At 45.5% G+C, this 25,562-nt stretch overlaps 1 protein-coding gene across 2 annotated transcripts in view; it reads right to left on the bottom strand.

Annotated features, from left to right (window-relative positions):
- LOC115474289 overlaps positions 1-24,338 on the bottom strand; it is a 135,886-nt gene extending 111,548 nt beyond the window's left edge. For both annotated transcript variants that reach the window (XM_030209694.1, XM_030209695.1), the window contains exon 1: positions 24,226-24,338. In XM_030209694.1, coding sequence (XP_030065554.1) covers positions 24,226-24,281 — 56 coding nt within the window. In that variant the 5' untranslated portion in view covers positions 24,282-24,338. The remainder of the gene's footprint in view (positions 1-24,225) is intronic.
- Between the last annotated feature and the right edge of the window lie 1,224 nt (positions 24,339-25,562).

Below are 25,562 nucleotides of genomic sequence, written 5' to 3'. Positions count from 1 at the left end.
CATCCACGCCTGTTGTACAGTTTTTACCCTCTCAGTTGCCCCTCTAAGTTTTTTTTTTTTTACCGTTCTTCTCATTCTATCATAGTCCTTTTTAAAGTTAAGCGCTAACGTATTTGACTTCTTATGTATAGTTACTTCAAGGTTGATATCAAAACTGATCATATTATGATCACTGTTATCAAGCGGCCCCAGTACCATAACGTCCCTCACTAGATCATGCGCTCCACTAAGGACCAAGTCTAGAATTTTTCCTTCTCTTGTTGGCTCCTGCACCAGCTGCTCCATAAAGCTGTCCTTGATTTCATCAAGGAATTGTACCTCTCTAGCGTGTCCCGATGTTACATTTACACAGTCTATATTTGGGTAATTGAAGTCACCCATTATTATTGCATTGCCCATTTTGCTTGCGTCTCTGATTTCTTTTATCATTTCTACGTCTACCTGCTCATCCTGGCGAGGCGAACGGTAGTGCACTCCTATCACTGTCCTTTTCCCTTTTATACATGGAATTTCAACACACAATTTGTGTCCTGCTGAATTTGTAATCTGAGTCAAGGCTCTCGTTAATATACAATGCTACCCCTCCACCAGTCCGGTCCACCCTATCACTACGATATACTTTGTACTCCGGTATGACAGTGTCCCACTGGTTATCCTCCTTCCACCAGGTCTCAGTAATGCCTATTATGTCCAATTTTTCATTTAGTGCAATATATTCCAACTCTCCCATCTTATTTCTTAGACTCCTAGCATTTGCATGGTAAAATTATGTATCATACCTGATAATTTTCTTTCCATTAATCATAGCTGATCAATCCATAGACTGGTGGGTTGTGTCCATCTACCAGCAGGTGGAGATAGAGAGCAAACTTTGCCTCCCTATATGTGGTCATGTGCTGCCGGAAACTCCTCAGTATGTCGATATCAAAGCTCCATCCGCAGGACTCAGCACTTAGAGAATTATACCCACAAAGGGACACTCTGCCCAGCTCACCACCGCCAAAACGGGGGAGGGGAATTAACCCAGCTCATCCCCACGCAAGTGGAGGAGGGGAATCCGTCCAGCTCATCCCCATGGAGCGGGGGAGGGACACCACCCCGCCGATGCGGGGGGGATCTGGCTTATCCTGCAACCGCAACCGCGGGAGGAGCTGACTGACCCTAACACCGCCGAAGCGGGAGGGGTACAAAGCTGCCCTACAGCCGCACGAAGAGGGAGGGAGTGCCGGCAGAATTTAAGTCTCAATCCAGCCCCGTAAAACGGAGGGGAGAGGAATGCAGCAGCTCACTGTAACACAAACTCGTCTCAACTCTTGAAGAATCCAAGTGAAAAAACTTGAACACGAAGTCCTCCTGAAGTAACTGAAGACTAAACTTGAACCTAAAATTCAACCAGAATATAAACAGTACAGATATCTGGGAGGGGCTATGGATTGATCAGCTATGATTAATGGAAAGAAAATTATCAGGTATGATACAAAATTTTACCTTCCATATCATCATGTTGATCAATCCATAGACTGGTGGGATGTACCGAAGCAGTACTCACCCAGGGCGGGACATTGAAATCCCTGAACTCAACACTGAAGCTCCAAACCGGGCCTCCGCCCGAGCAGCCACAGTCAAGCGGTAATGTCTGGAGAAGGTATGGGCCGATGCCCAAGTTGCCGCCTTGCAAATCTCTTCCAAGGAGACGGACCCGGCCTCTGCCATCGAGGCCGCCTGAGCTCTAGTGGAGTGGGCCTTCAACTGAATAGGCGGCACCTTCCCCGCGGCCACATAAGCCGCTGCAATGGCTTCCTTGACCCATCTTGCCACTGTAGGCTTAGCAGCATGCAGACCCATACGAGGACCTGCAAACAGGACAAACAGATAATCCGACTTCCGGAAATCATTGGTCACTTCCAAGTATCTGATGATGACCCGTCTCACATCCAGATATTTGAGAGCAGAATACTCTTCTGGGTAGTCCTCCCTACGAAAGGAAGGGAGACAGAGCTGCTGACTCACATGGAAGCGAGAAATAATCTTGGGTAGGAAGGAAGACACTGTGCAAATAGTCACTCCTGCCTCAGTGAACTGCAGAAAAAGCTCTCGACAAGAGAGTGCCTGGAGCTCGGAAACTCTTCTGGCTGAAGTGATAGCCACCAAAAAGACTGCTTTCAACGTCAGGTCTTTCAGAGATGCCCTCGACAAGGGTTCAAAAGGCGGCTTTGTAAGGCTCTTAGCACCAGGTTGAGATTCCACGCAGGCACCACTGAGTGCAGAGGAGGGCGCAGGTGATTAACTCCCTTGAGGAAACGCACCACATCTGGCTGCGAAGCCAGGGAAGCACCCTTCAGGCGGCCCCTGAAGCAAGCCAGGGCCGCTACCTGGACTTTCAGGGAACTGAGCGACAGGCCTTTCTCCAGACCTTCTTGCAGGAACGCCAGCACTGAAGAAATTGGAGCAGTAAATGGAGAAAGCGAACCTGCTTCACACCACGCTGCAAAGGTACGCCAAACCCTGGCGTAAGCAGTAGAAGTAGAGCGCATCCTCGCTCTCAGCATAGTGGCGATGACCTTGTCTGAGAAGCCCTTCTTCTTCAGACTCTGCCGCTCAATAGCCAGGCCATAACACCAAAGGGGGAGGGATCCTCCATCACCACGGGACCCTGATGTAACAGGCCCTGCTCCACTGGCAGTCGCAGAGGTTCGTCCACTGAGAGCCTGATCAAGTCCACATACCAGGGACGTCTGGGCCAATCCGGACCCACCAGGATTATCCGGCCCGGATGCTTTGCCACCCGGTCTAGCACCCTGCCCAACATGGGCTAGGGCGGGAACACATAGAGAAGCTCGTGTCGGCCACTGTTGGAGAAGAGCATCTACTCCCAGGGATCGAGGGTCCCGTCCTCTGCTGAAAAAGCGCGGCACTTGGCAATTGGCCGATGACGCCATCAGATCTAGGCTCGGCTGGCCCCAGCGCTTCGTGATGTCCAAGAACGCCTGAACAGATAGCTGCCACTCTCCGGGCTCCAAGGTATGGCGACTGAGAAAGTCCGCCTTGACATTCATGACTCCGGCAATGTGGGCCGCTGACAGCTGTTCCAGGTTCGCTTCCGCCCACTGGCATAGACTCATGGCCTCCTTGGCTAGAGGGGCGCTCTTGGTACCTCCCTGGCAGTTGACATAGGCCACAGCCGTGGCATTGTCCGACAGGACCCGTACTGGCTTCAACGCCAGTACCAGGAGAAACTCCAAAAGCGCCAACCAAATGGCTCTGAGTTCCAGGAGGTTGATAGACCACTTTGCCTCTGCAGGAGACCAGAGCCCCTGCGCTGTCCTTCCCAAGCAGTGGGCTCCCCAGCCCGACAAAGAGGCGTCCGTCGTGACGACAATCCACTCCGGGGTCACCAGAGGCATTCCTGCAGACAACTTGTCTGTCTGCGTCCACCAGCTCAGCGCCTTGCGCACTGCTGGGTCCAAGGGAAGGCGCACAGCATAATCCTCCGACATCGGAGTCCAGCGCTGCAGCAGAGAGTGTTGTAGTGGTCTCATATGAGCCCTGGCCCAGGGCACTACTTCCATCGTGGCCGTCATAGAGCCCAACAGCTGCACATAGCCCAAGCCCGAAGAGGAGAGGCTACTAGGAACTGGTCCATCTGAGCCTGAAGCTTGACAATCCGATTGTCTGGCAGGAACACTCTGCCCACTTGGGTGTCGAATCGAACTCCCAGATACTCCAGGGACTGAGTTGGGCGCAGCTGGCTTTCCTCCCAGCTGATGATCCACCCCAGGGAGCTCAAAAGAGCAACCACCCGGTTCACAGCTTTGCCGCACTCTGCATAAGAGGGGGCTCGGATCAATCAGTCGTCCAGATAAGGATGGACTTGTACTCCTTCCTTCCTCAGGAAGGCCGCGATGACCACCATTACTTTGGAGAAGGTCCGCGGAGCAGTAGCCAACCCGAACAGGAGGGCTCTGAACTGGAAGTGTCGGCCCAGTACTGCAAAACGCAGAAAGCGTTGATGAGGAGGCCAGATGGGAATATGCAAGTACGCTTTCTTGATGTCCAAGGATGCCAGGAACTCTCCTGCCTTCACTGCCGCTATAACAGAGCGGAGGGTCTCCATGCGAAAGTGCCTGATTGACCCCTTGAGGTCGAGGATAGGCCGTACAGAACCTCCTTTCTTTGGTACCACAAAGTAAATGGAGTAACGTCCCTTGCCAAGCTGATTTTCTGGCACCGGAACGACCGCACCCAGGCGGATCAGATTGTCCAAGGTCTGCTGCACTGCCACAGCTTGACCGGAGACTTGCAGGGAGAGAGTACAAACCCGTCTCTTAAGGGTCGGCAGAACTCTAGCTTGTAGCCGTCTCTGATGACTTCCAGCACTCAAGCGTCTGAAGTTATTGTGATCCACTCGCCCAGAAACGAGGACAGCCGTCCTCCAATCTGCACTGGGGCGTGGACCAAGGCCCCGTCATTGGGTACGAGACCCTAGGGGAGGACCGGAGGGAGCACCTCCGGGACGGCGGTCTCTGCGAAAGGAATGCTGCTTGGGGGAGAAGTTCCTCTTGAAGGAAGAGGGGGCAGAGGAGCCCGACCTGCCCGGGCGGTACCGACGGGCTTCCTGAAACCGTCCTCTGGAGGTACCAGGGCGAGCACTAGCCCGAGCCCTGACCTCTGGTAACCTCTTGCCCGTAGACGTGCCGAGATCGGTCACGATTTTGTCCAGCTCGACCCCAAAGAGCAGCTTGCCTTTAAAAGGCAATCTAGCCAGGCGGGATTTCGAGGCGTGGTCAGCAGACCAATGTTTCAGCCAAAGCCACCGCCGCGCAGAGATTGTCTGAGCCATGCCTTTAGCTGAGGCCCTCAAGACATCATACAGCAAGTCTGCCAAATAGGCTAAGCCCGATTCCAGGGCCGGCCAATCAGCCCTCAAGGAATGATCCGAGGGGGAAGCCCGCTGCACCATAGTCAGGCACGCCCTGGCCACATAGGAGCTGCAAACTGAGGCCTGCAAACTTAAAGCAGCCGCCTCAAAGGACGACCTTAAGGCCGCCTCCAATCTTCTGTCTTGGGCGTCCTATAGGGCCGTGCCACCTTCCACCGGCAACGCCGTTTTCTTAGTCACCGCAGTGATTAAAGAAACCACGGTAGGCCACAGATAGGCCTCACGTTCACTTTCAGGCAAAGGATAGAGGCGGGTCATAGCCCTAACCACTTTAAGGCTCGCTTCCGGGACATCCCACTGAGCCGAAATTAAGGTGTGCATGGCATCATGCACGTGGAAGGTTCTATGCGGGCGCTTCGTCCCCAGCATAATGGCAGAGCCAACAGGGGCTGAGGGAGAGACGTCCTCCGGAGAGGAAATCTTCAAAATGCCCATGGCCTGCATTAACAGGTTGGGCAAATCCTCTGAGCTAAAGAGCCGCGCTGCAGAGGGGTCATCCGCTCCATCCGAGCGGGGATCCGTCTCCTCCAAGGAATCCGCAAAGGACCGTTGGGAGAACTCAGATACGCTGCCCTCATCTACATCGGAGGAGACAAAGTCCTCCAAGGCCCGGGAATCAACCCGAGGGCGTTTACCTCCGGGGGCCTCAACCTCTTTACCAGACGAGGGAGCAGGGACAGCGTTTTGCATAAGGAAGGCCTGATGCCGCAGCAAAACAAACTCGGGGGAGAAACCCCGCATACTGTGCACTTCCGCAGCCTGGGCTACAGCCCTAGACGCACCCTCAACCGGCGCTCGCAAGAGCGGGGGAGAGACATGCTGCGCATCCAAGATGGCGTCCGGCGCGACACTCCGCGAAGGAGCCGCGCGGGAAGAACGGCGCTTAACTTTAGCCGCTTTTGTGCCGTCGCCCAAATTAAGGGCGTTCATGGCATCAATGTCTCCCACCTCAAGGGCGGCCCAAGAAGAAGCCATCCGAGCTGCGTGGCCGGCCAATATGGCGGAGGCGAGCCGCGGGGGATGGGCGTTTATGGCGGGAAAAACCGCCACACCGGAGGAAGGACCGGGACACTCATCGGTCACGAAACTGTCACCCAACAAGGGCGAATCAGACTTTAAGACCCCCGCATCCCCTCTAGAAGCGCACACGCGATCCGGGGAGCGACTCTTTGCGCCCTCGCCCTCCGACGCCATAGGCCACGTGGAGACCAATCGGGGAACCCCCTGCCCGCTATAAAGGGTAAAAATTACCTGCTGTCCGCTCCGAGCTGTAACGACCTGGTGTCCCAGTGAGTAGCTGCAATAAACGTTTAAATAAACGTCGAAATAAACGCCTTTAAGGACGTTCAAAATTTTTTTTTTTTTTTTTAAACGGAGCCAGCGGGAGGGGGGAGAAAAGGAGGGACCTGGCGCCACCAGGTTTGCACTTGCTCAAGAAGAGCCCTCAACCCCAGGCACTCAACAAAACCTAAAAATTAGGCTTAGAGGCCTAGCCAGAGCTGCTGCTGTGTGTGACCACCACCTGCTGAGATAGAGAACATACTGGGGAGTTTCCGGCAGCACATGACCACATATAGGGAGGCAAAGTTTGCTCTCTATCTCCACCTGCTGGTAGATGGACACAACCCACCAGTCTATGGATTGATCAGCATGATGATATGGAAATAGACATTTCAGAGTATGTTTGTTGTTCCTATTTGCATGATGCTTAGTGCTTGACACTATTGATTTGCCATCTTTTGTCTGATCTTTAGTTTTATTTAAGGGCACCTGGCCTACCACAGTCTCTTGTGCAACCTCACCATCCAAAAACTCTATCTTCCCTGTTTGTGAGGTATCCTTGCAAGATATCTTATCCTGAACCATGCGCTGTTGCGCGTTTAAGTTTCATATGTTTGACGTCCAATAGCTTGGTTTCCTGCAGGCATGCAATAGCTGCCTGATGACGTTTCAATTGCGACAAAATCTTGGAACGCTTCACCGGCGAAGAAATGCCCGAAAAGTTCCAAGAGACTATACGAAGTGCTAAATCACCTTTTGATGCCTCTGGACAATTGAGAACCCATCAATTTATCCCGCTCAATTTTAGAACCCCCGGGTGCCCAGCCTCCCCCAGGGGTCCACCGATCCACAATCCAGAGCCAAGAGCCAACCCTCGCGCATACAGATTCCCTGAACAGCCGGCTTAAAACGCATCTACCGCTGCTCACAGCATCACGTGACCAGCATCATGTATTTTTGATGCAATCTGTCACGTTTAAAATACGTGCCATTGGCAGTCCACTCTCCGCTCCCCGAACCTGGCTACGCTTCTGAGTCAGCATTTGCACAGAGCTTCATCAGGATGATGTCACCCATCTGTGAGAATAGGAAGGCCTGAGAATTTTTTAAACATCTTTTTATATACCACTAGGGAAGGCACCAATATAAAGAAAAATGAAGCGCTGAGGAGATCCAGCGAACACAACTACTCTGCTCAGCATATAAAACAAGACTACTGGGTCCTGTTGTTAACATTGGGCGGAAGGCACCCATGCCTGCCCAGTGCATCACCGCCAAAGACTTTAAGATTCTTCAACGCTGGGCAATGCCCATATTTTTACTTGGAATTTTTTTTTTTAATTATTTTATTTGGATTTTCTCAAACTTTTCAATTTCAGGTACACTGAGTATTTTCCCTGTCCCTAGAGGGCTCACAATCTAAGTTTGTACCCAAGGCAATGGAGGGTTAAGTGACTTGCCCAAGATCATAAGGAACAGCAGTGGGATTTGCACCGGCCACCTCTGGATGTCAAGACCGGTGCTCTAACCACTAGGCCACTCTACTATTGTCCTGTTTATTTTATGAGAAAAAGGGCAATACGGATGCAGCAGCTCACAGGTTTGCTTGCATTGTTTTGAGTGAACGGGGATGACGGCTGCGCTGGGAAGGGGAAACATACCGTCCTAATTGGCTTCCTTGCTTACAGTGGACTAGATAGGCTCACTTCCACTCCTGTTTATTAAACTTCCTTACAGTCAAGCATAGGACCTGTGAATCAGGGTACATTAACAAGCTTCAACCTTCCGCTTCTGTGTGGACTTCCTGTCAGTCTGGTAATCCTACAGAATACCGCTGGCTAATACACGTTGAGAAGCAAAACCCTGTGCTGATAACTGCCACTGTTGTTGTTGCCTTTATACTTTAAATATACGTAGGAAGAAAGAAGTGGATGAGGAATAACAGGAACCTAGAAGTCTTCTATTTGGTTTTACCATTATAATCTAGACTCACTTGATGTTTTAAGCTTTGAAACAGGGTCCCTTTGAAACTCCCCTATATCCAGGACCTCTTTATCTCGCGTCACCTCCATCTGCTCGCCATAACAGAAACCTGGCTCTGCCCTGATGACTCTGCTTCAGTCGCAGCCCTCTGCAATGGCAGTTATCTATTTTCACATACTCCTCGCCCTGCTGGTCGCTGGGGCGGTGTTGGACTACTTCTCTCTCCCTCCTCCAGATTTCAACCCCTTCTTCCACCTCAATCTCACTGTTTTTCCTCCTTTGAAGTCCACTCTATCCGCCTTTTCTCTCCTCTGCCTCTTCGAATAGCGGTCATTTATCGTCCCCCCTGATAAGTCCCTTTCATCCTTTCTCAGTGACTTTGATGTCTGGCTTGCCTTCTTCCATGATCCTTCCTCCCCCTCTCTCATCCTTGGTGACTTTAATATTCCTGCTAATAATCCTTCCAACTCTTATATTTCCAAGTTACTCGCTTTAACGTCCTCCTTTAATCTCCAACTATGCTCCACCTCCCCCACTCATCAAAATGGTCACTGTCTTGATCTCATCTTCTCCTCCAACTGTTCACCCTCTAGTTTCCTTGCCTCTGATCTTCCCCTCTCTGATCACCATCTTATAACTTTCACACTTAAATCTCCTCCCTCCCAGTCCCGTCCTATCTTATCTCATTTATCTAGGAATCTTCACGATATTGACCCTTCATCTCTATCCTCCCATGTTTCAAACCTCCTCTCTACTGTGGCACCATCCACGTCTGTCAACGAGGCTGTTTCTTCTTACAACAATACTCTATCCTCTGCCTTAGACACTCTTTCACCTTTGATGACCCGCCCTATAAGGCGTACAAAACCCCAACCTTGGCTGACTTCTAATATCCACTACCTACGTTCCTGTACCCGCTCTGCCGAATGCCTCTGGCGGAAATCTCGGGCCCTTGCTGATTTCTTACACTTTAAGTTCATGCAGACCTCCTTCCAATCTGCTCTTTTACGTGCCAAACAGGATTATTATATCCAACTGACCAACTCTCTTGGCTCTAACCCTCGACTTCTCTTCACCACATTGAACTCTCTCCTCAAGGTGCCCCCTCCCCCAACTCCCCCTTCATTATCTCCTCAGACCCTTGCTGAATTCTTTCACGACAAGGTTCAAAAGATAAACCTTGCTTTCTCTACCTCACCACCTCTCCCTCCACTAGTCCGTTCTCCTCTCTCTCCTTCCCCTCATTCCCTTTCCTCCTTTCCTGAAGTTACTATAGAGGAAACTACACTTCTCCTTTCTTCCTCAAAATGTACCACCTGTTCCTCTGATCCCATTCCCACCCACCTTCTCAATGCCATCTCTCCTGCTCTTATTCCTTTTATCTGTCACATTCTCAACCTCTCACTTTCCACTGCGACTGTCCCTGCTGCCTTTAAACATGCTGTGGTCACACCTCTCCTTAAGAAGCCTTCACTCGACCCTACTTGTCTCTCTAATTACCGACCCATCTCCCTCCTTCCTTTTCTCTCCAAATTACTTGAGCGTGCTGTTCACCGCCGCTGCCTTGATTTTCTCTCCTCACATGCTATTCTTGACCCACTACAATCTGGTTTTCGCCCTCTCCACTCAACTGAAACTGTGCTTGCTAAAGTCTCCAACGACCTATTACTGGCTAAATCCAGAGGCCAATATTCCATCCTCATTCTTCTTGATCTTTCCGCTGCTTTTGACACTGTCGATCACAGCATACTTCTCGATACCCTGTCCTCACTTGGATTCCAGGGCTCTATCCTTTCCTGGTTCTCTTCCTACCTCTCCCTCCGCACCTTTAGTGTTCACTCTGGTGGATCCTCTTCTACTTCTATCCCTCTGCCTGTCAGCGTACCTCAGGGTTCTGTTCTTGGTCCCCTCCTCTTTTCTATCTACACTTCTTCCCTTGGTTCATTAATCTCATCCCATGGCTTTTCCTACCATCTCTATGCTGATGACTTCCAAATCTACCTTTCTACCCCTGATATCTCACCTTGCATCCAAACCAAAGTTTCAGCGTGCTTGTCTGACATTGCTGTCTGGATGTCTCAACGCCACCTGAAATTAAATATGACCAAAACTCAGCTTCTCATTTTCCCCCCCAAACCCACCTCCCCCCCCCCCCCCCCGTTTTCTATTTCTGTTGATGGCTCTCTCATTCTCCCTGTCTCCTCAGCTCAAAACCTTGGGGTCATCTTTGACTCTTCTCTCTCCTTCTCTGCTCATATCCAGCAGATTGCCAAGACCTGTCGTTTCTTTCTTTACAACATCCGTAAAATCCGCCCCTTTCTTTCCGAGCACTCTACCAAAACCCTCGTCCACACCCTTGTCACCTCTCGTTTAGACTACTGCAATCTGCTTCTTGCTGGCCTCCCACTTAGTCACCTCTCCAGTCGGTTCAAAACTCTGCTGCCCGTCTTGTCTTCCGTCAGGGTCGCTTTACTCATACTACCCCTCTCCCTCAAGTTGCTTCACTGGCTCCCTAACCGTTTTCGCATCCTGTTCAAACTTCTTCTACTAACCTATAAATGTATTCACTCTGCTGCTCCCCAGTATCTCTCCACACTCGTCCTTCCCTACACCCCTTCCCGTGCACTCCGCTCTATGGATAAATCCTTCTTATCTGTTCCCTTCTCCACTACTGCCAACTTCAGACTTCGCGCCTTCTGCCTCGCTGCACCCTACGCCTGGAATAAACTTCCGGAGCCCCTACGTCTTGCCCCATCTTTGGCCACCTTTAAATCTAGACTGAAAGCCCACCTCTTTAACATTGCTTTTGACTCGTAACCACTCGCCTCCACCTACCCTCCTTTCTTCCTTCCTGTACACATTAATTGATTTGATTACTTTATTTTTTGTCTATTAGATTGTAAGCTCTTTGAGCAGGGACTGTCTTTCTTCTATGTTTGTGCAGCGCTGCGTAAGCTTTGTAGCGCTATAGAAATGCTAAATAGCAGTAGTAGTAGTAGTCCTATCGGAGAAAAGCTTGGGAAACACTGGCCTAGCCACTAAACCAGGATGGTGTAAAAGCCTGATCTGCGGGATCCCCGGGATCTTCCGGATCTAAGTAAGACCTTAAGACTGGAGCGCATCTTTGTTTTGACAGCCGCTGCTGCTTACAGTACACTGCAGCGATCACCAGCCATAACCCAGCACTGCGATTCTCTATTCTCCTCTTTCCGTGGCGAATCTTCAAGGAGGTTGAACCACGGAGGTGTAATAGGCTCACTTCCACTCCAGTCTATCTAGTCCACTGTAAGTAAGGAAGACATTTGATTAATCTCTGTTTCCACTCCCCTGCACAGACGTAATTGCCTTTCACTCAAAAGGCAGCAAGAAAGAAAACCTGTGAGCTGCTGCATCCACATTGTCGTTCTTTATTGTCGGTCCATCTATAACAAGTACTGTCTAACACTGTTTTTGTTGGATAGGCAGTGCCTTACAAGGTGGAGGAGAAAAGACAAAATTGAATATCACTAAAACAACTTCAAAAATGATTGTACCTAGTAGAAACAGCAATTATAAATTCTGTAGTTTGCGCTCATTTTTCTTCAGTGTGCTTCTATACAATTCAGATGGTCAGATTTCAGGGAGAATATTCTGTTTCCTGATGGGTTCATCTTAACTGGTTGTAATCTGCCTTGGGAAGCCTGGTGTTTCTAAAGACGATGGAATATATTGAAATTAAATGGAAGGTAGAATTAAACTCTCCTTTCATTGAGCACATGAAATCACATTTTCATCTGTTTTGTAGAAGTTTGCCTTTTAGATACACAAATGGATTATTCTGTTTTGGAACATGTTTCATGGGCAAGTGGTTTTATAACTCCAAATAAAAATATTTTGTTTCATGCAGATCTCTTTTGTTTAAACATAACTAAATGGGCTATAAGCCCCAAATGCAGTCCAGTGGTTTTCTTATATTTTGTTCTTGTGATATCTTATACTGTGCCAAAAATGAAAACCCTTATCTCCTTGAGAATAAATGAGGAGACATGGGATAAGCTTATCTGGTCCACAGGAGACGGTATGACTATAAAGTTGAAGCCGGTCCCCATACAGCAGCCATCTCCGTTTGTCAAAAACAACAGCAAAGTAGATTTGCATTCTCTCTTGTAAGGGGATTGGGGGGGGGGGGGGGGGAGAAGATCTAAGAGGAGTTGTGGGGGGCTGGTGGAATTTTCATGGTTCTGTGAAGTGGGGGGGAGTTATTTTCCAAATATATTTGTCATTACTGCAGAAGCTGCTTTGTTATTTCAAGTGCTTTATTGTGGTTTTCATTGGAGCGCTAGATGCCTGCTTTTTTCCTTCATAATGACAATAAAGATAGTCCTCTATAAAAATACTTGCAAAAGTTTTTATTTAATTTGACAAAAATGTCATTTATTTTAAAGCTTCCCCTATGAACATCCTATATAATAATTCTCACCTCCAATGTTCGAATGTGCCTGGGACCGTGCCTCCATCGAAGGTGGTCTGCTAGACAGGCACGCACTGACGTCAGTGACAGCCCACTGGACCCCCCCTTCTGCGACACTGTCGACCCCACTTCTCAGCGAAAACCGTCCCACGCCACCGTCCAGTACCTGTGCTGATGGGGGACCCCAACCCCCGTCAGCCGAAGTCCTGTGCTGGCCTTCGCGGCGTTGCTTCTTCAATGATCTTCGGTTCAAGTTCCTCTGCATGCGTCTGACGTCAGACGCACACAGAGGAACTTGAACACAAAATCATTGAAGCAACGCCGCGAAGGCCAGCACAGGACTTCGGCTGACGGGGGTTGGGGTCCCCCGTCAGCACAGGTACTGGACGGCGGCGGGGGACGGTTTTCGCCAAGAAGGGGGGTCGACTGGGTCGCGGAAGGGGGGGTGAAAACGGAGGGACGGCAGAGTCTGGAAGAGCAAGGGAGGGTGGGGGATGGCCTTGTTAGCGCCCGTTTCCTTCCCTTTTGAAACGGGCATTTTTTACTAGTATAACATAAAATTTTAAATCAGCAAAACAGCATTACAAATTATTGTACCAGCTAGACACAGCAGAAACTCTCGTTGCATATGTCCAAAACTTTCTGGAAGGGCTGCTGTATTCATTGTCTGAGGGGAAGCATTCACCTAGATTCAGCTCTGTTTCTCATCAGAAGGGCCACAAACACCAGGATCCTAGTGTATTTTCGAACAGAAGGGCCAAATACACCAGGATCCTGGTGTATTTTCGAACAGAAGGGCCGAATACACCGAGATCCTGGTGTATTCGGTCCTTCTGTTCGAAAATACACCCGCAAAAGAATTACAACAACCATTTCTAAAGCGCTACTAGGGTTACGCAGCGCTGTACAATTCAAACATAGAAGGACAGTCCCTGCTCAAACAGCTTACAATCTAAAAGACAAGAGAACAAACTAAAGACAAGTGAACAATCTAGAGGACGAGTGAACAGTTAATCTGATAGGGTGGATAGATTGGGGTATTTTATATTTCTCGAGCGGTTAGGCGCCGAAGGCAGCATTGAAGAGGTGAGTTTTAAGCAGAGATTTGAAGATGGGTAGGGAGGGGGCATGGCGTATGGGTAAAGGAAGATTATTCCAGGCATAGAGTGAGGCCTCCGATGAACTTTTTATATCACCTTGCTCACCAAAGCAGGATTCAACTATCCTATATAATAATTCTCACCTCCAACGTTCTGAAGCTGCCTGGGACCCTGGCTTCCGCCTTGGTCTGCTAGGTGCTGTAGATAGACGACGTCAGGAATCCCACTGATTGGCTGCACCTCAGGTGAAGTCACCAGCCCGACGCACAGTAACAAACCACGACCCAGCCAGCAGCAAACAGCGACCCAGGCAGCGGGAGGAGTAGGGAACTCCCCCTGCCTACGAATCGCTCGAGACTGGCTGCCAACCTCCCGAACCACCCGCACACTAACCGCCCTCAAAACACCGTCGCCACCCTCCCTCTCCTAGTCCGGATTCGGACTGTTGGAGAGGACGGCGAGCGAGCGGCTGCGGCGACTGTACAATGTCGAGGAGGCGGGTAAGGGCTCAGGGCGGGGGTCGGAGTCCACTGCCGACTCAGAAGAGGGGGGAGGGAAAGGGCAGCGGGTCCGAATCCAGCACAGCCGTCATCCCCATTCACTAAAAAAAAAACAAGCAAACCTATGAGATGCTGCAGGACGTTTCAAACACAGGAGTGGAAGTGAGCAAAGCAAGTCTAAGGTAAGCAAGGAAGCCCTTTGGTTAATCTCTGTTTCCACTACCCTACGCAGCCGTCATTCGTACACACTCAAAAACCAGCAAACCTAGGAGCTGCTGCTTCACATTGTTGTTTTTAAATCTGTTCCATCTGAAACAAGTCTAAAGCTCTTTTAACTGGAAAGACAGTGCCTTAAAACGTGGAGGACAAAAGGAGGGGGGAGACAGACAGACCCTGCAACTGGGAGGGAGGGAGGGAGGGAGGCCTTGCAACTGGGAGGCAGGGAGGGAGGCGGGGACCCTGCAACTGGGAAAAAGGGAGGGAGGGGGGACCCCCTGGAACTGGGAGGGAGGGGGGACCCCCCTGCAACTAGGACACAGACTGGGGGAGGGGGGGGATGACCCTGGAACTGGGAGGGACCCTGGCACATACTCTCATTCTCACACACATACACTCACCTAGTCTCACTCTCTCTGTACACACACACTCACACAGTCACTCTCACACACACTCTCTCTCTCAAACATACATATTCCGAGGAAAACCTTGCTAGCGCCCGTTTCCTTTAAAACAGAAACGGGCCTTTTTTACTAGTTATCAATAAAAGGGTGGATCATGAACAACATTATGATAATTTTTTAGACAAAATTTGGGAGAGGAAGGACATGGCGGACGAACAGTTTCCAGCAGTGGGACACCAAACCACAGACATCCCGATAATAAATTTATCTGACCATATATTAACTAATGACCAAACAAATGTTTTACAAAAAGGTCTTAAATTTGTTCCAACCGACCGTTATGACCCCCTACAAACAAGGATCGATTTACACCATTTTGAGAGAAAATTGAAAATCACTAATTTTTTCAATGAACCATCCATCAATTACAAAGACCAAAGTGTTATCCAAAACAAATCACGTTGGAATCCACCTGGTGTAACAGATCCTTTGATCCAAGCATTCCATACATGTGTCATACAGGATTTGACAGTATTAGAAAACAAAAAGAAAAGGCTGTATTACAATATGCCAAAAGATGAAAAGGAAGCACTAATGTCTCTTCGCTCTGATAATAACATTGTTATAAAACCGGCAGACAAGGGAGGAGGACTTGTTATACAAAATACAAACTACTACACGAATGAAGTTCTTCGGCAATTATCTGACACCTCCTTCTATCTACCTTTGGAGAAAGATCCAACCACTGACCTAAAAATTGAGGTAGACTTTTGGATTGATTTCGGTTATGCTTCCGGCTTTTTAACCTATAAAGAAAAAGATTTTTTGACAGTCACTCACCCAATCACACCTATGATTTATATGTTACCCAAAGTGCATAAAACCCTCTCCAATCCACCAGATAGACCTATTGTCGCCGCAATTGGATTACTGTTGGAACCACTATCCAAATTTGTGGACCTTTTTTTTGCACCCTTTCGTTCCACAAGTTAAATCGTATATACGTGACAGTGCACATGTAATTCAACTTTTGGATGCATTTGAAGGAGATAATGAGAACATCATACTAGTCACATTTGATATTGAGAGTCTTTACACCAATATCCCTCAGGACAAAGCAATTACCATTCTCACTGATGTTCTCAATGACCGGACAGAGACATTACGGATACCGACCTATTTCATTGCTCAATTGGCAACGTTAGCATTGAAAGAGAATTTTGTATGTTTCCAAGTCAAATTTTATAAACAAATAAAGGGCACCGCCACGGGGGCTAAGATGGCTCCAGATATTGCAATTTTATATGTTGCAAATTTTGAAAAGGAATTTTTAGAATCACATCCCTTCAAAGATGAAGTCATATTATGGAAGCGATACATTGATGACATCTTGATGTTCTGGAAAGGTGACCTTGCAAGACTCCAATAATTCCATACCTGGCTCAACACTCTGGATCCCAATTTGAAGTTCACTATGCACTGTCATCAACAATCCATCGCATTTCTAGATATCAATATTGTCAAACATACATATGGTTTTGACACTACCATTTTCAGAAAAACAATTGATAAGAACCAATTTTTGCATTTTAACAGTTTTCACAGCAATCTTCCCCAATCTCAATTTTTACGGTTAAGAAGACTCTGTAGTCGTTTTGATGAATTTGAACAACAGTCTACAATAATGAAAAAAAGATTTAAAGACAGAGGTTATCCCTCACGATGTATCAACACTGGACTTTTAAAGGCAAGAGCAGCAGATAGAGAGCATCTCCTTCAACCATGTGACAAGAAAGAACCACCAGATATAGTATGTAGTTTAAGGTTCTCTCATCTTTCTGGTGATATTCGGAAAATCGTTTACAAAAACTGGCACATTCTTGAGGGCCATCGCTGTTTCCAAAACAAGAAAGTTACTATAGCACACACTCGAGGGAGAAACATTAAGGATATTATAGCCCCATCTGCATTACCTGTTATTGACAACTTTGAAGGACAAGATCTTATCACTGGATACTGTCCATGTGGTAACTGTTCTGTCTGCTCACTATCATTGGACATCAACACATTCATACATCCACAGACTGGCAAGACTTATTCATTACGCAATAACACTAATTGCAATACAGCTCAAGTTGTATATATCATATGCCCTTGCTCACTGCTTTATGTAGGCAAGATGACAAGAAAGATTAAGACACACATTATCGAGCATAGGAGCAACATCAAATGAGGCATTCTGACCGCCCCCATTGTTCAACACTTCATGGAGCTGTCACATTCTCCCTCTGATCTCCATTTCTTCATCTATCAGGTTGTACATACATCATGGCGGGGTGGCAATCTTGATCAGTTACTTGTACAGAAAGAACAGAGATGTATCTTTGAAATGGACACTGTCACCCCCTCCGGTCTTAATCTTGAGATTGATGTGTCTGTTTTTTTGATTCACCTTTTATAATTTCTATCTGTTTTTACATGCTTTTTCAATTATATTTCATCATTTATTTTGTTAAATTGAGCATTTGCATTTTATTATATTTGATGATATATTTTTAAAGGTTAATTTTATCTACACTGTCTTAATGTATTTATATAAATATGTATGTATGTACATGTTTTTTTATTAATTCATGTTTCTTTAAATTCAGTAATGCAAACATGTTGTGACATATACATATTAATGTGAACTATGTCATATGCACATTATAGATATATATATATATATATATCATTATTATAATGCATACTCTTGTGCACACTGTATAGGTAATCCATTTTGTTTTATAATATAGTACTTGCAATTAATCCAATCACAATATATGCCTGTTTTTTATCCTGTTCTTTATCCGTTTAGTGATTTATTTGCACTACTGACATTTCACCAAAGTTATGATCTTCACGATATGGATTATTTTATATTTTTAAACACAAAGTTTTTTGACTTAATTATATATTAAATTCAATATTTTTACATCTTTCATTGTATTATTATTTTTTCATATTTTGTTTCAAAATTGTCAATCATATTGGGTGTATCTGTCAAACATCAATTCTTCACCTTATTCAAATGGGCATTCCAACTACCTTCACTTAGAGATAGTAATTGGTCACTGTGACTGGGACTGATTTCAAGATTGATTGCTGTTTTCATATTTGACATTCCCACTCATACATATACATGAGGGCATGTCATTAGATACATTTTTTATTTTCATTTTTATTTATTTTTTTATTATTATTTTTATTTTCACATTTATTCGCATTCAAGATCACAATTCAACTATTGATAACATCCTGTTTATATACATAACAGTTTTTGTATAATTTCACGCCGTCCTCACTAATTGTCATTGCTGACGTCACTATTGTACACGTATTTATACCGGTGTGGGTTTCGGTCATTCTGTTTATTTGATTTAGTCCGCTACTGGAGGACCGCATTTGTTCATCAGAGATCTTTTTGTGCTTACTCTATATGAAGGTAATGTTCTTTTCTCACACCTCCTTTTGCATTCTATCTTATATCTTTGACAGTTTGTTTTAAAAGTATTTGTGAAGAATGTAATTTTTGATTGAATATCATCTGCTCACACATCCAAACGCTGATACAAACGGCTTTTCCCGCCATTTTTTGACATACTGCGTCGTAACTGAGTGGCCTAGTGGTTAGGGTGGTGGACTTTGGTCCTGGGGAACTGAGTTCAATTCCCACTTCAGGCACAGGCAGCTCCTTGTGACTCTGGGCAAGTCACTTAACCCTCCATTGCCCCAGGTACAAATAAGTACCTGTATACAATATGTAAGCCGCATTGAGCCTGCCATGAGTGGGAAAGCGCGGGGTACAAATGTAACAAAAAAAACTACAGTAATGCAATAGATACACCGTATTAGGTATTCGTACAAACTGTTAACACAGTATTTATAAGGCAAGACCAATTTTAATCTGTACATTACTGTTTTTGTTAAATGGGATTTTATGCTGTCTTCGATAACTGCTGTTGATGACATCACTCTGACATTTCTAGACCAGTGCCGATATCAGCTGTTTTGGAGCTCATCAACTGAGCCCGTTAATGCATGTTTTCAGTCATTTTTATCTCCATATTTATTTTTCAAGAAGGTATTGTTTCCTAAATATATTTTCTGCGCCTTTTTTTCTATATAATACATTTTTATTCAGATAGGTTTTTTTGTAAGGGCTTGATTTTTTTGTAAGGGCTTGATTTTTGATAATTTCATAACGCCGACCTATATTGGTATTGAGTTATCTTTGGACACATCTCCCTAATAGTGGCATTACTAATATGAGACACACATATCATTCTTCATGCATTGATATACATTTTCGCCAGATAATATCTTTTGCCATAGATTTTATTCTAAATGTTCTATTGTCGTATTTCGTGCTTCCATTACAGAGACCCATCTTACTTATTAGACATAGGTCACTCGATGTTAATATGTTTTACTATTGCATATTACCATTGAATCTTGTGACTCTTCTTATATAGTTTTGATGCCTATTTTCAACAATCGTGACATCCATTATATATTTTTAATACAATACGATTTTCTAGGAGATCACACAGCATTGCAGTTTCTTCATCCTTACAATTGTATTGTTTTCACAATACCACCGCTGTTGTCAGCTGCTTCTTACAGTGAGCTTCTTTTATATTTTCATCTATATATATAATTCTCACCTCCAACGTTCTGTGCCTGGGACCATGGCTCCGTGGTCTGCGAGGCACCGTCAGTGACGTTCACCCTCACGCCCCTCCCAACGACTTCCAAACTCCGCCCCTCTGCGTACGCTGTCCCCCACAGCAAACAGCGACCCAGGCAGTACTCCTCCCCCTGCCTATGAATCGCCCAAGACTGGCTGCCAAACACCGCCGCCCTCCCTCTCCAAGTCCGGATTCGGACTGTCGGAGAGGATGAAGAGGGGAGACGGTGAGCGGCTGGATGTGGCAACTGTCAAATGAGGGCTCCGGGAACGACACCGTCAAAAACAAAACAATCAAAAGGCACTGACGTAATCAAAAAAACGGAACATGCTAATCTCTGATTCCACTCCCCTACGCAGCCATCATTGCTATACACTCAAAAAAAAGCTAAGAAGTCTAAAGCTGTTTCACCTGCATAGACAAAAGGGGAGGGGAGACAGACAGACCCTGCAACTGGGAGGGAGGGAGGTGGGACCCTACGACACCGTCAAAAAGAAACCAATCAAAAGGCACTGAACGTAATAAAAAAAAATGGAACATGCTAATCTCTGTTTCCACTCCCTAGCAGCCGTCATTGCAATACACTCAAAAAAAAAAAACTATGAAGTCTAAAGCTGTTTCACCTGCATAGACAAAAGGAGGGGGGAGGAGACAGACAGACCCTGCAACTGGGAGAGAGGGGGGGGGACCTGCAACTGGGAAAAAGGGAGATAGGGAGGAAACCCCCTGCAACTGGGAGGGAGGGGGGACCCTGGCACATACTCTCATTCTCACACACACACTCGCACCCAGCCTCACTCACTCTCTCACACACACACACTCTCGCACATTCACTCTCTCTCGCACAGTCACTCTCTCTCACACAGTCACTCTCTCTCACACAGTCACTCTGAGGAAAACCTTGCTAGCGCCCGTTTCCTTTAAAACAGAAACTGGCCTTTTTTTACTAGTTTTAAATATTTCTATTATGCACTGTGTCTGGTTATTCTTGGCGCTGGTTTTAATATTTATTTATAATCAATATAATTTCTTTTCCCATTTTTATTAATATTTTTCATATTACTCTGTATATACAACACTTGCTACAGACCTTATTGCTCAGTTTGAATGTATGATTTCATCGTTCACTTTTTTACTTTTCTCTTGATTTTCATATACAATTTTTCTATATGTTTTAAAATAAATATAATTCATATGTGTAGACCTTTATGATATCTAAGCATTTTTATGTGGTTTTAATCATTGATATTTGTGTGATCAAGCAATAAATTATGTTATGATCCTACATATATGTTTCAATGTCACATACATACCAATTTATTATTTATTTTTTATTATTCCCTATTTTTTTATATTCCATTTTTTTACATTTCATTTTTTTATCATTTGCTCATTATTTACCTATATTCCACACTAACGTGAAGAATATAATGAGAGAGCAAATATGTCTTTTTTCCACATACACCCAATAATGATTTCTACAGCTATTTTATTTTATTATTATGTCTTCAATATATTTTTTTACTGTTTGTACAGTTTTTCAATATGATTGTTTTTATAGTTTTTTCAACGCGAACTTTGTGGACTTGTTTATACTGTACAAGATATCAGAGAATTGCATACAGACACAATGCCAGCAGGACAATATTTCACTATAAACATATTATGTTATTGGCTTTATATATATCAACTAGTAAAAAAGGCCCGTTTCTGACACAAATGAAACGGGCGCTAGCAAGGTTTTCCTCGGAGTGTGTATGTTTGAGAGAGTGTATGTGAGAGTGACTGTGCGAGTGTGTGTGTGAGAAACTGAGTCTGGGTGCGAGTGTGTCTGTGAGAAAGAGAGTGTGTGTGTGAGAATGAGAGTGTGTGCAAGTGCGTATGTGAGACACGGTGTGAGAGAGAGAGTGTGTTTCACACAGATACAGTGTGTGCGAGAGAGAGTGTGTCTGAGCGTTACTGTGCAGGATGCTGAGCTCTGGCTGTGCTTCAAGGAACTAACCAATCCTATTTAATAGAATGCACCTCCAACATTCTGAAGCCAAGAAACCTCATGTGGTTGGTCACTTCTGCTTGTGATGAACCCGGAAGTACGTGATGTCAATTCAGGAGATGGATACAGAGAGCAGGAATGGCTCAGCCATGCAGTCAGCTTCAGAATGTTGGAGGTGTGAGGAACTGAGTTCGATTCCCACTTCAGGCACAGGCAGCTCCATTGCCCCATGTAAGCCGCATTGAGCCTGCCATGAGTGGGAAAGCGCGGGGTACAAATGTAACAAAAAAAAAATTATATAGGATTTGCAGGCTTGTTAAATCAATATTATGGATTTATATAATACGTATTTTGAATGTTTATGGCCCATGTCATTTATATGTACATTTTATTTCAAGTTGTTTTTGCACATATGAATGTATACATGGGTATATCAATGTTCTCATTTATAATGTGATTGTACTCTAATGTTTATAGTTCCTACCACACATGTATGTAATTGTGTGTGTATATATACACATATATATTCATTTTAACTTTTGTTTTTATGGTTGTTATAGACCCCTGAGGCAGGCGCTGTGCGCCGAAACATGGACCGTGTCAGGTCCATTCAAGTATTGTTCCTTCAATATATGATTAAAGACTTTAACCCCCATTTTTTGGAGGCCCTTGGTGCTTTTTGTTTTGTGGCAAAGCTTCCCCTATGAACATATAACATAAAATTTTAAATCAGCAAAACAGCATTACAAATTATTGTACCAGCTAGACACAGCAGAAACTCTCGTTGCATATGTCCACAACTTTCTGGAAGGGCTGCTCACGTCTAAATCCAGCTGTATTCATTGTCTGAGGGGAAGCATACACCTAGATTCAGATCTGTTTCTCATCAGAAGGGCCACATACACCAGGATCCTGATGCATTTTCGAACAGAAGGGCCGAATACACCAGGATCCTGGTGCATTGTCGAACAGAAGGGCCGAATACACCAGGATCCTGGTGCATTGTCGAACAGAAGGGCCGAATACACCAGGATCCTGGTACATTCGGCCCTTCTGTTTGAAAATACAACAGGATCCTGGTGTATTCGGCCCTTCTGATGAGAAACAGCTGAATTGAGGTGTATGTTGCCCCTCAGACAATGAATACAGCTGGATCTATGTGTAAGCAGCCCTTCCAGAAAGTTCTGGGCATATGCAAAGAGAGTTTCTGCTGTGTCTAGCAGGTACAATAATTTTTAATGCTGTTTTAAAATTTTATGTTACATGTTCATAGGGGAAGCTTTAAAATAAATGACATTTCTGTGAAATTTAAAAAAAATTACACACATGGGCATTAAAACTTTTGCAAGTATTTTTATAGAGAACTATGTTTATTGTCATCATGAAGAAAAAAAGCAGGCATCTAGTGCTCCAATGAAAAGCACAATACAGCACTGGAAATAACAAAGCAGCTTCTGTAGTACTGACAAATATATTTTGGAAAACAACACCCCTTAAGAGACCCTTGAAAATTCTACCAGCCCCCACAACTGCTCTTAGATCTCTCCCCTCCCCCTTCCACCCCCTAACAAGAGAGAATTCAATTCAAATCTCCTTTGCTATTCTTTTTGACAAACGGAGATGGCTGCAGCAGTGGGACTGGCTTCAACATTATAGTCATACCGTCTCCTGTGGACCAGATAAGCTTATCCCATGTCCCCTCATTTAACCTCAACTCTTATCCATCGTCTTTATAAACACCAAGCTTCCCAAAGCAGCTTACTACAACAGTTAAGATGAACCTATCAGGAAACAGGATATTCTCACAATCTCACTGAAATCTGGCCATCTGAATTGTATAGAATAACAGTGAAGAAAAATTAGCACAAACTACAGAATTTATCATTGCTGTTTCTACTAACTACAATAATTTTTGAAGTTGTTTTAGTGATATTCATTGATGTCTTTTCTCTGCCACCTGCAGCAGCTCATAGGTTTGCTTGCTTTGTTTTGAGTGAACGCCAATTACGGCTGCGCGGGGCAATGGAAACTGAGATTAACCAAATGGCTTCCTTGCTTACAGGGGACTAGATAGGCTCACTTCCACTCCAGTCTATTAAACCTCCTTAAAGATTCGCAAGGAAAGAGGAGACTAGAGAACCGCAGCACTGGGTTATGGCTAGTGATCGTGGCATACTGTAAGCAGCGGCGGCCGTCAAAACAAAGAAGCGCTCCTTCTGTCACTAAACTTTTATTACCCCGAGAACGTTAGATCCCTCTAAGTCACGCCCCCTGTGACGTAACGTTACCGTCTCACGACCCGGGGGGGGGGGGCTCGCAACTTTTTACGAGGGTCCAGGAAAATAATGATCAACAGTCTTCTTTTAAAAACATTTTTTTTGGTGGATATATGTAAAACGTCCCTATCTAAACGACAGGGCAAAGAAAAAAATGAACTTTTAAAGGTGTTTTTAATTGAATCCGGGACTATCCCACTATATCCGTCTTTTACCTTGTCTTTGTACCATCACTTATAAGCCCCCGAAAATAGGAAAGTGGTGAATAACATTTAAAGCGTGCCTCTTTTTATTTTTAAAAGGTGTTGGGGGATTATGACTCTCCCTTTGCAAAACAAAACGCATTTACTCACACATCTTGAAAAGTCCGGTCACATCCCCTCAACCACGGCAACTCCCCGTCCTCCATACGTAAAGGGATATTGGCTGCCGCAAGAAAAAGCTCAAGAAACTACATCGTTCTCCACACACAACGATGACTGAGCCAGCCGGGCCCGCGCAAATCCCAACCAAATGACTCTATTCAGGATTGGCTCCTTACGCCGTCCACCTATTGGCTAACATCTCTAACACAGACACCTATTGGCCACAATATAGTAGCAAGGCGGTTCCAACCTCCCTGTTTGGGAACACGTAACCAGTATTTTCAGGAGTGTCCAAGGAACGCATTGCACATGTGCAAAGAGAGATTAGGTCTTCATATTACAATTGCTATAGCAGCTAGCAATCGCTGCGACGCCGTTGCTAGGCTACTAGTTCCCAACCTTTTCCCCATTCCCCCCTTCGTCTTTCAGCTGTTCTGTGTTCTGAGTGGTGAAGAGCTTCGCTACGCTTCTTCTCAGGTAATAGGGCCCTCTGGCTTAGATATTCGTATTCTAATCTAAGTAGTTCGTTAATAGAGAGAAAGTGATCAGTAGGAGGGTTTAAACACTTCAGAGAAAAGAGATTCTTTTAAACTTTCTCCTGTGTTTTCTCATTGGCAGGACTAATACCGTTTAAAATAGAAACTAGCCTGAAAATGGTAGATTATGATGGTTCTGCCTAGAGAAAGGCCCAGAGAGTCCTGGTTTCTGCCCAGTGGCCAATGTAGTAAAGTGCTAGTGGCTTAGTGTAGTGTTTTTATTTATTTATTGCATTTGTGTCCCACATTTTCCCACCTCTTTACAGGCTCAATGTGGTTTACAATAAATCATAGATAGTGGAAATGTGAGGCGAGTACGTTTTTAGTTTTTTTTAGTACATTTTTAGTACGTTCTGTGCACCATTTTCTGTATTATGATTATGAGTGACCTATGCACAAACAAGTTTAGAACATGAAACTGTGAAAAGGATTACATAGACATCAGCATACAGCTCGTTTAAACCCAACAGTAATGAAGACATTCTCTATTAAACCTGGATGCAAAGAAGTGCACTCACCAGGCTGTTAAGTGTTCACGTAAGAGGGGCAGCAGGACAGCATCATCTAGTCTTTTTTTCCTTACCCCAGTCCTGTGTCCAGAATGCTCATCCTGCCCACCTCCGCCATTGCACTTCATCCCTGGCTGCTTCAAAGGTACTCTATGCAGTATAGGACATCCAGGTAGAGGCCTGCACTCAAGCATTGCCACCTCCCACCCTACCCCTGTCCTTCATCAGGGGCAGAGTGGGAGCCAGGTCCGCCGAGAGACAAAGCCCGGCCGAGGCACCC

This window comes from Microcaecilia unicolor, chromosome 7, assembly GCF_901765095.1.
Source record: "Microcaecilia unicolor chromosome 7, aMicUni1.1, whole genome shotgun sequence".
Lineage (NCBI taxonomy): Eukaryota > Metazoa > Chordata > Amphibia > Gymnophiona > Siphonopidae > Microcaecilia > Microcaecilia unicolor.
Note: the sequence above shows the minus strand (reverse complement) of the source record. Positions and strands in the feature narration are given on the sequence as shown.